General features: G+C 37.5%; 2 protein-coding genes across 2 annotated transcripts in view; both read right to left on the bottom strand.

Moving 5' to 3' along the window:
- Positions 1-13,889, bottom strand: part of LOC105980410 (aldo-keto reductase family 1 member C4-like) — a 293,440-nt gene that overhangs the window by 227,931 nt on the left and 51,620 nt on the right. The gene's annotated exons all lie outside the window — the stretch shown is intronic.
- Positions 1,442-13,889, bottom strand: part of LOC105980411 (prostaglandin-E(2) 9-reductase-like) — a 13,935-nt gene continuing 1,487 nt past the window's right edge. The window contains exons 2-9 of the mRNA XM_013009252.1: positions 11,147-11,314; positions 9,883-9,999; positions 9,039-9,116; positions 8,396-8,518; positions 5,581-5,690; positions 5,160-5,325; positions 3,057-3,139; positions 1,442-1,689 (exon numbers count right to left, since the gene is read on the bottom strand). Of these exons, the coding sequence (XP_012864706.1) occupies positions 1,647-1,689; positions 3,057-3,139; positions 5,160-5,325; positions 5,581-5,690; positions 8,396-8,518; positions 9,039-9,116; positions 9,883-9,999; positions 11,147-11,314 (888 nt within the window). The 3' untranslated portion in view covers positions 1,442-1,646. The remainder of the gene's footprint in view (positions 1,690-3,056; positions 3,140-5,159; positions 5,326-5,580; positions 5,691-8,395; positions 8,519-9,038; positions 9,117-9,882; positions 10,000-11,146; positions 11,315-13,889) is intronic.

Here is a 13,889-nt window from a genome sequence, read left to right as displayed (position 1 = left end):
CTGAGTAACTTATAGCCATAGCCCCTGACTAATGGTTAACCAGTGTCACTTGTGTAACTGTGTAATGATTAACCAGTGTTTCTACTGGTCTAATAATTAACTAATGTGAAGACAGAGGTAATGTTTCATGTATAAGAAGAGAACTAAAATCAATTTATTTTTATAAAATTATTTTTTCTTATTCTATTGACATATATTGAATTGTACATAGTAAAGGGCTTGATCATGTCATTTCCATTCATGCATAAAGTTCAATAAAACTTCAATAAACTTTGTTCCATATATTACTACCTCCTCTAGATCTACCTATGATGGATGGAATTTTTTTTCTTCAGTGATATGGGGGCTGCTCTTCTTTCTTTCTTTTTTGTTGGTAGTGGGGATTGAACTCTGGGCCTGGGAGCTATCCTTCAACTCCTCCTCTCAGGGTGAGTGCTCTACCACTTGAGCCACAGCACTACTTCTGGTTTTCTGGTGGTTAATTGGAGGTAAAAGTCTCACGGACTTTCCTGCCTACGCTGGCTTTGAGCCGTGATCCTCAAATCTCAGCCTCCTGAGTAGCTAGGATAACAGGCGTCAGCCACCAGCACCCATTCATGTGGCCACTTTTTATGAATCCGTGGGCCTATGCACCTCTATCAGAACATTTCCCTAGAACCTTTCTTTACCTCCAAGTTAACTACTGGACAGAACCACCAACCCGGATTTCTCACATACATGGATTGCATCCTTTGCTTTGCTAGAAGGAACTTTTGGGATTTTTCTAATTTTTGCTCAATCTAGGTAGAACTAAAATTCATGTTTTTCCATACATTCCTTTAATTTCTACTTTATTACCTTACAAGAGATGGCTAAGGGGAAACCTGATTTCCCAGGGTCACATATCCAAATACAAAGGCGGTCACATCCTATGGAAGATGCAGTGGATGGAGGTACACTGACCAAGATGCACTGTGCCTATGAACTGATTTCTGCAGTTCATGACCTTACTGAACATTATCCATAAATAAACAGAAATTAAAATATCTTAAATTTGTTAAATTTTGGAATAGGTGGCTAAAATTTGATATAATAGAATATGTGGTGGAATTCAAATGGGAACTGGTAAATCATTAATGAATTATTATAAACACTGAGAGATTGTAATGTAATAGTGGAAAATAATGAATTTATGAGTCAATGATGTAATATCACACTATATGTATTATAAATACACATGTATGAAAACAAATTTTATTTTTTTCTAAAGAGAAGACTGTATGATTATTAAATCTCATATGTGATTTCTAATCTTCTCAAAATAATAGTGATCAATTTGGAGTCTGAGAGAAAATGACTAGCATGGTCCCTGATACCTGTCTATACACTTCTGGCCAAATCAGTTTGGGTTATTTATAGAAGGTGAGAGGGGGGAAACATGCAAGTGACAAAGACAGTGTTAGGAAGAATCTTTAGGTTTATTTCAGAAAGTGATGACAATGTACAGCCTTCTCTTCCAGCCTAGGGGACTCAGCTTTAGCTGAGTGAAACCACTGAGCATCACCAATGGAGTGGAACAGATATATCCAAAGGACAAAGCCACTAGGCCTCCCAGGACCCTCTCCACACAGGAGCTTCAAGCAGAAGACGTCACACAGGCCTCCATTTCAGTATTCATCAGAAAAAGGATAATTAGGGTGACCAAGAAGGCTACAAAGACAAAGAATGCAAATCATGAGCTCTAGGATCTGTTTTTAGAGAAGATATTATATCTATAGAACTATTATTCCATTGGAAATCATGACATGTCCAGATCAGGTGAGAATTTGCTGTTCTAATTTTTATGACTATGACTTTACATAGCATGCTTTTACAATATAAAGACTAAATTTTTTCTGGCCTTCTCTCTTGCTTAGAAAGAACATAACAAAATGCAGAATTTGTGAACCTTGATACATTTTATTTTTCTTCATTGTTTCTGTCAACCTTCCAAAGCAAAGAAAGGAAAAATAGTCCTTTCTACCTCATTTCTCAAGGAGGATGGAAGCTGCTTTTATCAAGTTTACTACAGAATTAATTCCATCCTTTACCAACATGAAAATTACTATAAAGTGTGTGATTCACGGTTAGTAATTTCACCCCTGGTTTACTAATTTATTGATTACTCTCTGCCCATTGCAAAAAACCTACTAGGTGAGATTCAGATATGGAAAGAATATCATTTAACATAGACACTTCTATATCTTGCTATATGATTGGTAGATTTTTCTAAAAACACAAAGGAGAAAGTGATTAAAAATCAGCATCTGTCAAGATTTTTTTGGGGGGAGGGTTGGGTCATGGGCCTGAACTCTGGGCCTGGGGCTGTCCCTCAGCTCTTCAGCTCAAGGCTAGCGCTCTACCACTTGAGCCCCAGCACCACTTCCAGCTTTTTTTTTCTGCTTATGTGGTGCTGAGGAATCGAACCCAGGGTCTCATGCATGCAAGGCAAGCGCTCTACCACTGAGCCACCTTCCCAGCCCTGTCAAGATATTTAATAGGTGATGAGAACTACTGACTGATTGCCACATGAGAGCATTGTGTTATGATGTCTCTACCTTACCCTTCATTTTTCTCTATAGTAATTACATATATATGTATATGTATCTCCTAATTTTTAACCTCAGACTATTCTAAATTTTGAGTCCCCTTTCAAATGTATTAAATTTATTTCCAATATAAATTAAAATCTCCACAGACACATGCAGTATATATTCTTTATGTATCCTCATTTAGAATCCATGTTCAGTGTCATATTCTACACACCTAGAACTTGAGAAAGGAATTAAAATTTTTATAGTAACTATGTATTTTCTTCAACAATTGAGTTTTTCCTCCTTCACTTCCCATGGTTTTGAATCTCTCTTCTCAAGGTATTTCTATTCACCACATTACAAAATGCATATTTCAGAAATGCAAAAGCAAGTATTCTGTTTTCTGCTTCCATGGAAACCTTTTAAGAGCCAAGGCAGTGTTTGGAAAGGAAGGGCCTTGAAAAGAAAAGAAAGTGAAGCAATATCTTTAACAAAGTTACTTACAATGGAGCAGGAGCATATCTAAAATTTCTGTTCAGGCCATCTAGGACTTTCACATCCTCTAAAGGCAACTGGAATTCAAAAATCTACAACACAAATGAAAGTTTTTAGTATACCTAGCCTGTGTTTTTGTCAGTCTTGAAACTCCTAGTCAATCAGATTCAATGAAATCCAAAAAATGTTTGAAATGTCTAATGCTTTCTAAAACCTATGAAACACATAAAGAACAAATGCTACTCAGGTGATAATTAAAGAAAAGTCCCTTTAAGATTAAATTTAGGACACCCTAAACATCAAAGTGACTTTCAATAAATGCTAAAATATTGAAACAAATGTGTCCCCAAATCCTTGTTAACTTCCTGACATGATGTATACATGTGTGTGTGTGTGTGTGTGTGAGAGAGAGAGAGAGAGAGAGAGAGAGAGAAACAGACAGAGACAGAGACAAAGACAAAGACAGAGACAGACTGACAGACAGACGGATGGACAGATGGATGGATGGATGGGAAGACAGACAGACAGACAAACAGACAGGCAGGCCAGCAGAGAAACAGTTTCAACAAGGTAACAATTGCTTAATATTATAATAACCAGAGATTCAAATCCTTAATGTTTCAAAAAGTCAATTCTCTTCAGATTGACAATTTCAGTACAGTATTTGACAATTTGAATATATAAACACTTTGTGAGGACAGAGTTTGAAAATGTGTCTTTAAATTTTATGTGACACTCAAAAAGCCAAGTTATAATGACTATTTTTTGTGCTTGTCCTAGGGCTTGAACTCAGGGCCTAGGCATTATCCCTGAGCTTTATCTGCTCAAGGCTACCACTCTACTACTTGATCCACAGCATCACTTCCAGATTGTTGATGGTTAACTGTAGATAGGCCCATGAGTTCCAGGCTGCCTACAATCAATCCTCAGATCGCTGCCTTCTGAGTAGCTAGGTGTACAGATGAGAGCCACTGGTACACAGCCCATGTTATTTTTAAATAATAAAAATGTAAGGCAAGCTTATTTTCCCCTACAATTTATGCAGTTGGAGATAAGAAATGAGACAATTAGAAAACAATTGAAGATAGAATGAAGACAAGTAAAGTTTATGAAAAGCTATTCCAGAAAATGCATCACAATTTGAAAGGCTCACACTGAGAATACACAATTTGGCAAACAGAACATAAGAAGGCCTCCCAGTAATTCATACTTCCTTGTCTCTGCACTCTTACATGATTTTGAAATTTCTTCCACTGTGAATTCTTGTCAGTTCCCTCACCCCTTGAATTTTGCCTGTTTTGTAATTTGCATTGATTGTTAGAAATGAGCAAAAGCAATGATGTGACCATGTTAAACCTACGCCTAAAAGGCTTTGCAAGTTCTCATGGAGTTGGTAGGGTACTATGTGAAGAGAAGAATCTGGGCTAGTTGGTTGGTAGATGAAAACTAGAGTTGGGAACCTCAGGAGGCTGACTAATTAATAATAGAAGGTCTTCAAATCCTACCATACATGACAGTAGTTTCTTGACTAACGTGAGCAAACTTAACTTAGACAGAAAAACTTGGATGAGTTCAGGCTTGAGCAATGGCAAAATTTCAAGCTAAAGAATCATGAACCTAAATGTAGTTTGTACTAAGAGGATTGTGTAAGGGGTGATTAGTACTACAAGGATCCACAATCTAGAAAAATGAGCAAGATAGAAAGGATTCCTATTTGAAGGAAGACCCTCCAAATGAATAAACATAGTCCATCATAGCTAGAAGGAAGTGCAAACCACAACTATCATAATTTCAGTCATCTAAATTACCTAATCCAAATCCTTCTTTTCAGGAATTGGAGAAAATACATCCCTTGCACATGAATTCAAAGTACACTGCTGACTTCATGCTGAAATCCAAATCGTTGTGCCCTCACCAATCCCTCTTTGAGTAGGCTGTACTGTTTCTTAGTTGAGCTGGGGGTGAGAAGATTACAAGAGTTCCTGCAATCTCTTATCCACAGGAACTATGAGGGGCCATAATTTATGCTAAACTGTGCTCAGAGGATCCATGGCAGTATACAAGCAAAGAATTCTTTCCAGGAGACCTGATGCCCACAGCACCACTCATCACCTGTATGTCCTCTTTTATCTCCTTGTCTTTGACACTCTGAACCAAGGTCACAACCCCGCGTTCCAGTTGATAGCGAAGAGCAATCTGAGCTGGACTTTGATTGTGCTTTTTTGCCAAGGCAACAAGCACTGGATCATTCAAGAGCACTGGAGCACTTGCGTCCACCCTGGAAGTAAAGGCAGAAAGGCTGAAATGCACAGGCCCAGTATTCACATCTTTGGGAAACTTGCAAAACATGCCAGAATACTCCACTCTCCACCAGGACTAGGCCAGGGTAGAAGGGACAGCATCTCTGAGGGCTTCCTCTGAAATGTGAATTCTTCCCCAACCCAATTTAAAATGAACTCTGACAACTAAGCACATAGGATTAAACAATGCAGCCAAGTGGTATTTTATGGAAACCTGGTATTGTACTAATTACCATCGTTTAGGTCGTTGAGATCCCAGGGCACAATAGGCAACCAGAACAATGTCCTTGGATTTGCAGAAATCCAGAAGCTTGCTCTGGTTGAGGTAGGGATGACACTCTACCTGTGCATGGGCAAGATAGAAGAGAATGCAATACATATATGTGTGTGTGTGTGTGTGTATATATATATATATATATATATATATCACATTATATATATTCACACACACACCACACACATACAAACACGATGGAATTCTACTCATCTATTAGAAAGAAAGATAATGTACTATTCATAAGGAAATTGAAAGACAGAAAAAATCATCTTAAATAAATTAGACCCATAGAAACAAAGGTTGCATTGCTTCCTTCATTTTACGACAGATTGAATGTAACTTTAAATCTATATGTAAACATGTTGGATAGTATGCAAATGGTGACAGATTAAATGAGGTGTAAGAGACCCCATGAAGAGCTCCAATAGTAGAATCTTTAAGAAAGACTAGGTCAAAGCTCAACCAAATCAGCACCAGGAAACAAGTACCTGCAAGAGGCGGGTGGGGCCAAGAGGAGAACACAAAAGAATGGGGAATATGGAGAGAACCCAGTCAAGAGTTCATAGTGCATACTACAAAATTAAGAAAAGTAAGGGAAGGGGTGGTTCGAGAGGGAGTAAGAATGTTGAAGGAGGGTGATACTGATCAAAATGCAGTGTATTCATTAACTGTGTTATTATATGGCACCTCTTTTGCACTTCAAGATAATAAAAAGATAAAACTGAAGTATGTCATCTTACATGAAACATCAATGTTGGCACAAAGGAGAAAGTAAACAGAGCTGAACAATAATGCAAACCTATACAGCATTACATTTGTTCTGAAATCATCAATAAATCAAGAGTTTGGTTAATGATTCATGACATCACTACAAGTGAAGGACAGAAGGACTAGGTTGGTGGCATTTGCTGGTGACACTTGGTCTGATTTATGCATTAACAGTAATAAAGAGTCACCTTCATTCTGACTCATTGAGTGAAATGTAATGTCATCTTGACTCAAAGCAAATGTCCTACAATGAGAACAAACACATTTCCCTTCTCCCTCTCAATGGTGGATAAAATTACTTTAACTCACTTCTGAGAACAGTGATTTTTGAATTGGAATATATCAACGTATCTGTCTTTCATAAATAATTGTCACTTATCTTTATGTAATGAGTAATTTGTTTGCGTGATACAAAGAAATGTAAATGGATTAGATTTAATTAAAACCATCATTACTCACAAACTCCAAGGAGGCATCTAATTCTTGCAAAAATCAATCAATACTCTTCAAGTATTAATGTGAAATAACTTGAAAGTTAATTTTGAAATAAGAACTTCACTATTGACAGCCAGGCTAGTATTAACTGCACAGGAAACCAAATATTCACAAAGAAGAGTTCTGGCTGGGCCTTTTTAATAAAATGATAGCACACTTCCTAACGTGGTAGTATTTAAGAGATGCAATATCCCAAAGAATATTTCTGGCCCAAAATGTTGGAACTTAATCTAATAAAAACTCAAGTCTTATTCTAATTGACAAACCCTTGAAATGCAAAAAACTCAATGATGTCATAAGACAAAAATTTAATAAACCAAAATATGCGAAAAGCTATTAGCTTTGTATTTCAAAGACACAGATGAGGTGATTCATCGGGCTTACAAGAGCTTGAGAAGCATACCACAAGGGAACACAGAGATGAGAGTGGGAACTCAGAAAGAGAGAACTGTGAGAGGTTTCAGAAATCCACAGGAAATATGAATGTACGTTGGATTGAAATGAGCTAAGGAAATTATCATTAATTCTCTTGGGTGTACTCATAGGATTATGATTGACTGTGTATAAGAGAATGTCTTCATTCTTACATGTCCCTGAGGTCTCTGGAGATTTCTATAGCTTGTGTTGAAGAAATTCAACAAAATACTAGAGAGATATGCAGATCAACCCACAGAAATCCTCTGAAATGTGACAACATGTCAGCTATTTGGGATAAAGATTAAAACATATGAACAAAAACAAATACTAAAATTCATTAACTTTGTAAATATTCATATTGTGAATTCCAAATGTTGTACCATTGTATAAAAGCTGAGCAATTTGTAACCTGTATTTCCAATCAAAAGTCCTTACCCCGTGCCTGGAAGGAGTCAGAAAGTAAATGACAGCACAGAATCAAGAACAGGAAAAATATACTTAAAATCTGATTAGCAGTCAGAAAGCAAAGAGAAGCAAAGAAACTAAAAAGTTTTCAGGTATCGAGTCAGCTCTACGTTCTTTGATGAGTTCTCCAGCACCCATTTCATGCACCATTAATATCACTATATACAGATGACACAATAGTCTAACCTGCATGCCTTTCCCATTTGCCTTTTATAGGTGTGATCCAGACCACTAAAGCCAGGGATACAAAAAACACAGGAGAGAAGCATCCAAACTCCACACAAGCAATAACCAGTCACATATTTCCCTCTCTTTCTTTGCTGTGCATTGTTTCCACAGGTGTCTTTGTTATACAGAGTTCCTCCTAGACCACCTTCACCCTTCTAACATTTATAATTCTTCATAGATGAATACTAAATGAAATGATATAGAATCATATTATTTGGACACTAAAACTTTTACTGGCAGAACCACAACTGAGCGTTTTCCATATCTATTGAGTCTTCTAAAATCTTCTGTGCTGCAAATAAAAGATGGACGGAGTGAGAATAAGGAAAGGAGTATTTGACAGAAATACCTATGCAAGAAAATAAATGCAAGACTTAGAGGAGACTGAGGCAGCTCACCTGGTTGCAGACAGGCTTGTACTTGAGCCCTGGCTTGTTCAAAATCATCTCCAGCTGCCTGCGGTTGAAGTTAGACACCCCGATGGACTTGGCCAGTCCTGCATCCTTACATTTCTCCATGGCCTAGGGGAGAAATGGTTATAAAGACTCACTTGCACAGATGTGAGCTTGAACTACTTACACACACATACACACACACACACACACACACACACACACACAGAGTCACGGAATGGGAGTGTTGCTCAGTGGTTGATCACTTGCCCTTGAACTAGGAAAAAGAAAAAAAGAAAAATGAGGAGAAGGAAAGAGCACTACCTAAAAGTGATATTGAAGCTAACTAGAAATCATTTTGAAGAAGAAAAAGTGGTAATAATAATCAAAGAGTAAGAGGCAGAAAAAGAATTTCTATTTTACCATGTTAGAAAAGGAAACTATATATGTGACCCAAGATTTTCAATTCTTCTTCTCTCACACACTATTAGATTCCATTAGTGGATCCTTCACATCCACTGCAGGAAAACACCATCATCAATACAGTGAATTTCAACCCCCAAGGTTATCCATCCCATTCTATACCATGGAGACATGACCCAGCTCTCCCTGTCCAGCTTCCTCTGTAGTCTCTCCCTCAAGTACTCACTTCCCATGTGGCCAAAAGGTCCACTGTGTCCAACATTGACTTTCCATGTTCATCTGTTGGAAAATCTTCCTTCCCTGGCTAGAAAAGAAGGACTTACATCAATCCCATTCAATCACCCAAACCTGAGTATGCATGAAAATAGGTGGAGACCATACCACACCTGATATCCATGAAAAGGCTTGCATGTGAAGTCCTAAAAAAAATCTCTGGGCTGTTCCATTCTCTCAGATCAATAAAATATATTATCAAATATTTTCACAGGTCCACTGTGTCTATATGTTATCCTCTGCCTACTCCTAAAGCTTCTTTTGGTGAAATGCCTTATTTTTAAAACAGAGAAAGTCAGTAGTTGCATTTTCTTGTCTACCACAAACATACCTATTGATGACCCAGCCTAAACAACTGGCACTGTTTAGAATACTCCTGAATCCAAAGGAAGGTGTATGAAACAAAGACAATTTTGTGCATAAATGATTTTGATGGTCAAAGATCCAGACATACTATGAAGAATTAGAGAGCATGAAGCTTGAACTATCTCAAAGTCACATTTGCCACCAAGAGAAAAAGCTGGGACAAAAATCCAAGCAAATCACTAATAATGCAGACAAACATGGTACATGAGTACAGTCATTTCTGAGGTCTACTTCCAAACTGTTAATTTAGCGTTCACTACATTTTTTGGTCTTTTCAATGTTGTATAATTTTCCTAGAGCAATGTGTAAAACATATTCAGTACATACACATTTCTTACAGCCACACTTAGTGTTCTAAGAAATTGATGGTTATACCATCAAAATTAGTCATAAAAAATTCATGTAAAAAATTATTAAGATAAATTGCCTACCTTCATTGGTACTGGATAATGAATGAGATAGAGATCAACATAGTCCAATTGTAGTTTTTCTAGGGACTTTTCCAGGTTAGATCGAACCATTTCTGGACGATGGAAAGTGCACCAAAGCTGAAGCAATTCAAGAATAGAATTTCATTGGGTTAATAAGCAATTCAAGTTGAGGCATTAATTTTACCTAATATTGATACATTTTATCCTGCATTGAAACTGATGTTCACAATCTTGAGTTTCCTTTCATCTGACCTATTGACCATGTTTGACTATTATTATCAGATCTAAGAACAAAATGTCTAGAGGGATAAATTTTTATGAAGCAATAATAACATTCAACTCATGAACTCTGTTTCCATCCATTTTCATAACTAAGTGATTAGCACCTTCCATTTACATGGTTGAAGGGAATCACGTTTTCATGTATGTTGGACACTCATTTGCGGCATCTTGTTTATTATCCAGAAACTTTTTATATTTTCTTTAAAACTTTGAAATCCACAAACTGATGTTATGAATGATAAGAAATGTCAGAAAGTTGTCCAGTTCTGAATAAGGAAAAACATACTTTGATCAGATCTCTTTGGAGTTTCACTGCCCATGCTTAGTTCAACTTTGCATTGAAATGAGGCTCTTAAAAGTAAAGGGGCGTGCGTCTCTATCTCCCTTCCAGAATACTCACACTGTTTGAGTGTGCCTCTGTCCTTCTGTTTGTCTTTTTTTGTGTGTTTATTTTTGTTGGTCTTGGGCTTGAACTCTGGGACTGAGAACTGTCCCTCAACTCTTCAGCTCAAGGCTAGCACTCTACCACTTGAGCCACAGCACCGGTTGAGCCACTTCCGGTTTTCTGGTGGTTTACTGGAGATAAGAGTCTCACAGACTTTCCTGCCAGGGCTGGCTTTGGAACCACAATCCTCAGATCTCAGCCTCCTGAGTAGCTAGGATTACAGGCATGAGCCCAGCTTGTTTGTCTGTCTTCTTTTGGTCTGTCTTTCTGTGTGTTTGCTTGCTTATTTACTCAATAAAGCTCCCATCATGTTTTCTTACCAAATAAAGTAGAAATTAAAGCTAAAATTTATACACAGTAAGTAAAAAAAAAATCATTATCTCCCAATGACTCTTATTGGGTATTAGAAGTGAATAAAATGCAAATAAGTGTTGTACCAATAAGTAATTTTCACAAGTAAGCACTGATTAAATAACACAATTTCATCTCTCAACATTGCATCATTCATTTGCACACTTACACACTATAGACCAATACCTTTGAGGTGAGGAATATGTCTTCCCTCTTCACAATGCCCTCTTGGATCTTGCCTCGAATGGCCTGCCCTACCTCCTCTTCTACTTGGTAAGAATAAGCAGTGTCAATATGGCGGAAGCCGGCATCTATGGCTAACTTGACACCCTCCAACGTCTGACTCTTCGGGAGCTAGAAGAGCAGCCAAAAGATCATGAGAGGTAGCTCCGAGTGAACCATGTGGACAGTTCCTTGACTAGAAGGAAGTTTCTAATTATAGTTTTCTTCAGACCACTTAATTGCTCACAAGAGATTATTTTTCTCTTCAGCAAGATGTGATAGAATCTCCAAAACAGATCTAAGAGGATACAGGCAGATGGAGTTACCTTCAGAACAACAGACTTTGGAAAATACCTTTGGTGAATTCTGCGTTTGAGGTACTAGAATTCAACTGACTTTTGTTTCTTTTCCTATTTTAAAGCAAGAATTTTATATCCTAAAAAGTCTTCAGAATCAAGTAATCTTAGTTAATTTTTGGCATCAGAAGACTCCAGGAATATCTCAGAATATTAGAATAATCATGTGATAATTATAGTGAGGTCACCAAGAAAATTAACACAGAAGTGTATTTATGACAAAATACTGAAAAATATGCTGCGAATTTATATGATGCTCTCCATGAAGATGTACAGTATCATCTATCACCCAACAAGGGAGATGTTGTCTATGAAGAAAGCTACTAATTATTTACTGAGTTTCACAGTCTAATTTCCAGGATACACAAAAATTCAGTGTGCTAATGGAAAATAATACATAAATAATTCACTCTTTGTACCAGTGGTTTAGAAAAATCTACCATCTTACAGTTTATGATAAAGTACAAGTGCCAAACCGAGCCAAGCAGACACTTTGACAAAGAGCATTGTGTGATATAACTCTTGTCTACATATCTTTTCTCTCCGTTTTATAGATCTAAACATGAAACTAACCAGGAAAACATACTCATTAGATACATTTTTTTACAAAAGAGAAGAAGTTATCTTCATCACGTAAGGAATTTTTCATGTTAGTTCCAGTCTTTAAAACCAAATTTCTTTGTTAAAGGAAGATATGAATTAAGGTTTAAAATGATTGTTTGTTTTACCAATTTGGATAAAGATGTGAAATTTCATATAGTAAAGAGTAAAAAAAAAGTTTAAAAAATAAAAGTAAAAAAATTACTGTGTAGCTGGGCACTGGTGGCTCACGCCTGTCATCCCAGCTACTAAGGAGACTGAGATCTGAGGATTACAGTCGGAAGCCAGCCCTGGCAGAAAGGCCATGAGATACTTATCTCCAATTAACCTCCAGAAAACTGGAACTGGCACTGTAGCTCAAGTGGTAGAGAGCTAGCCTTAAGAAAAAAAAAACCCTCAGGAACAGTGTCAGGCCCTGAGTTCAAGCCCCATGACTGACATAAAATTTACAATGCAGAACTAAGGGCATAGCTGAAAAGGTGTGCAGAACAGTCAATCTTTCACTGCTGCTAACTGACCAATCAAGCAGCAATCTAAAAAGGACTTTAGACTACACAATGCCTTTTACTGCCCTTGCCTGCTACCATACCAGACTTTCTGAGGTATAAATGGACTCAAAGGCTTTACGAAGCAGAGGCTGTAGTGGAGTCCTTGGTTCTCCCGACCTCCATCCTACTGTACTCTCCAAAGACTTACAGGTTCACTATTTCTCTTTGGAAATTTCCTAAAATCTTTCAGGAGGTAAAGCTATGGATTCAAGTTTCAGGGAACTCATCTGTATCAGGTAACCAAGGGTTCTGTGGAAAGTTATAGAACATATATTAAGAAGGACCACTAACTCATACATACCCTTATTATGTCCGAAGTCATCCATGAGAAATAAATGGAATTCTTGCCCACTTCCTGGGATGTCTTGTAGGACAGGAGGATCTACCATTTTCCCTACACCACTCCCACCAAGTGTCGAAGTGACCAAAGGTCAGCCTGGGGCTTCTGTGCTGGAAGCCTTGACAATCTCTTTTTTAAAGGGACATTGCACAGTGATTTTCTACCATCTTGCCCTTTGCAAGAAGACTTTGATCATGGATCTTTTATTAGTATTCTAATTAATTGATTATTATGACTTCTTAATGCTCTGAAAAATTCTGCACACGGGGTCTTTGAATCAGGATTCCCACTTCCTGATTCCTCCAAAGAGTATATTGTCAAAAAGAAAAACTCAAAACTTGGTATATTCTTCCCCCCTATACAATTGCACCCCATCCATTCTTTTGTTGACAAGATAATTAAATCCTAGTGCTCTCACACCCTGTGGTGAAAATGGTGCATGGAAATTCTACTTAGCCCAGGTCCAATATTGGCTCTGAGAGGTTTAAGGCTCCCCTAAACTTGAACAGAAATGCCTCTCCATCTTTTATTCTGTTTACTATTCTCATCAACTTTACTGATTTCTCTATATCTTGCCTTCTATAACTCTTCATGAACTAAAGAAATAAACACAGAAACTATTCCAGTTGCAATCAATATCCAAGCTAGGAAGCTGGCAGGCAGTGTTCTTGAAGAATGACTTTCCTTTTTTCCTCCATGCTGGGACACAAATCAAACACAGAGGAAAATATGATGTGCAGTATGCGATTAAATATTCTGGCTCTATTCTGCAGGGCAAATGACATAGCTAGCAAGATCAATAGAAAGCCCACGGATTGGGAGAAGATCTTTACTAGCCATACAATGGACAAGGGTCTCATATC

Source organism: Dipodomys ordii, unplaced genomic scaffold (genome assembly GCF_000151885.1).
Source record: "Dipodomys ordii isolate 6190 unplaced genomic scaffold, Dord_2.0 Scaffold9, whole genome shotgun sequence".
Lineage (NCBI taxonomy): Eukaryota > Metazoa > Chordata > Mammalia > Rodentia > Heteromyidae > Dipodomys > Dipodomys ordii.
This window is presented reverse-complemented; position numbering and strand designations above follow the sequence as displayed.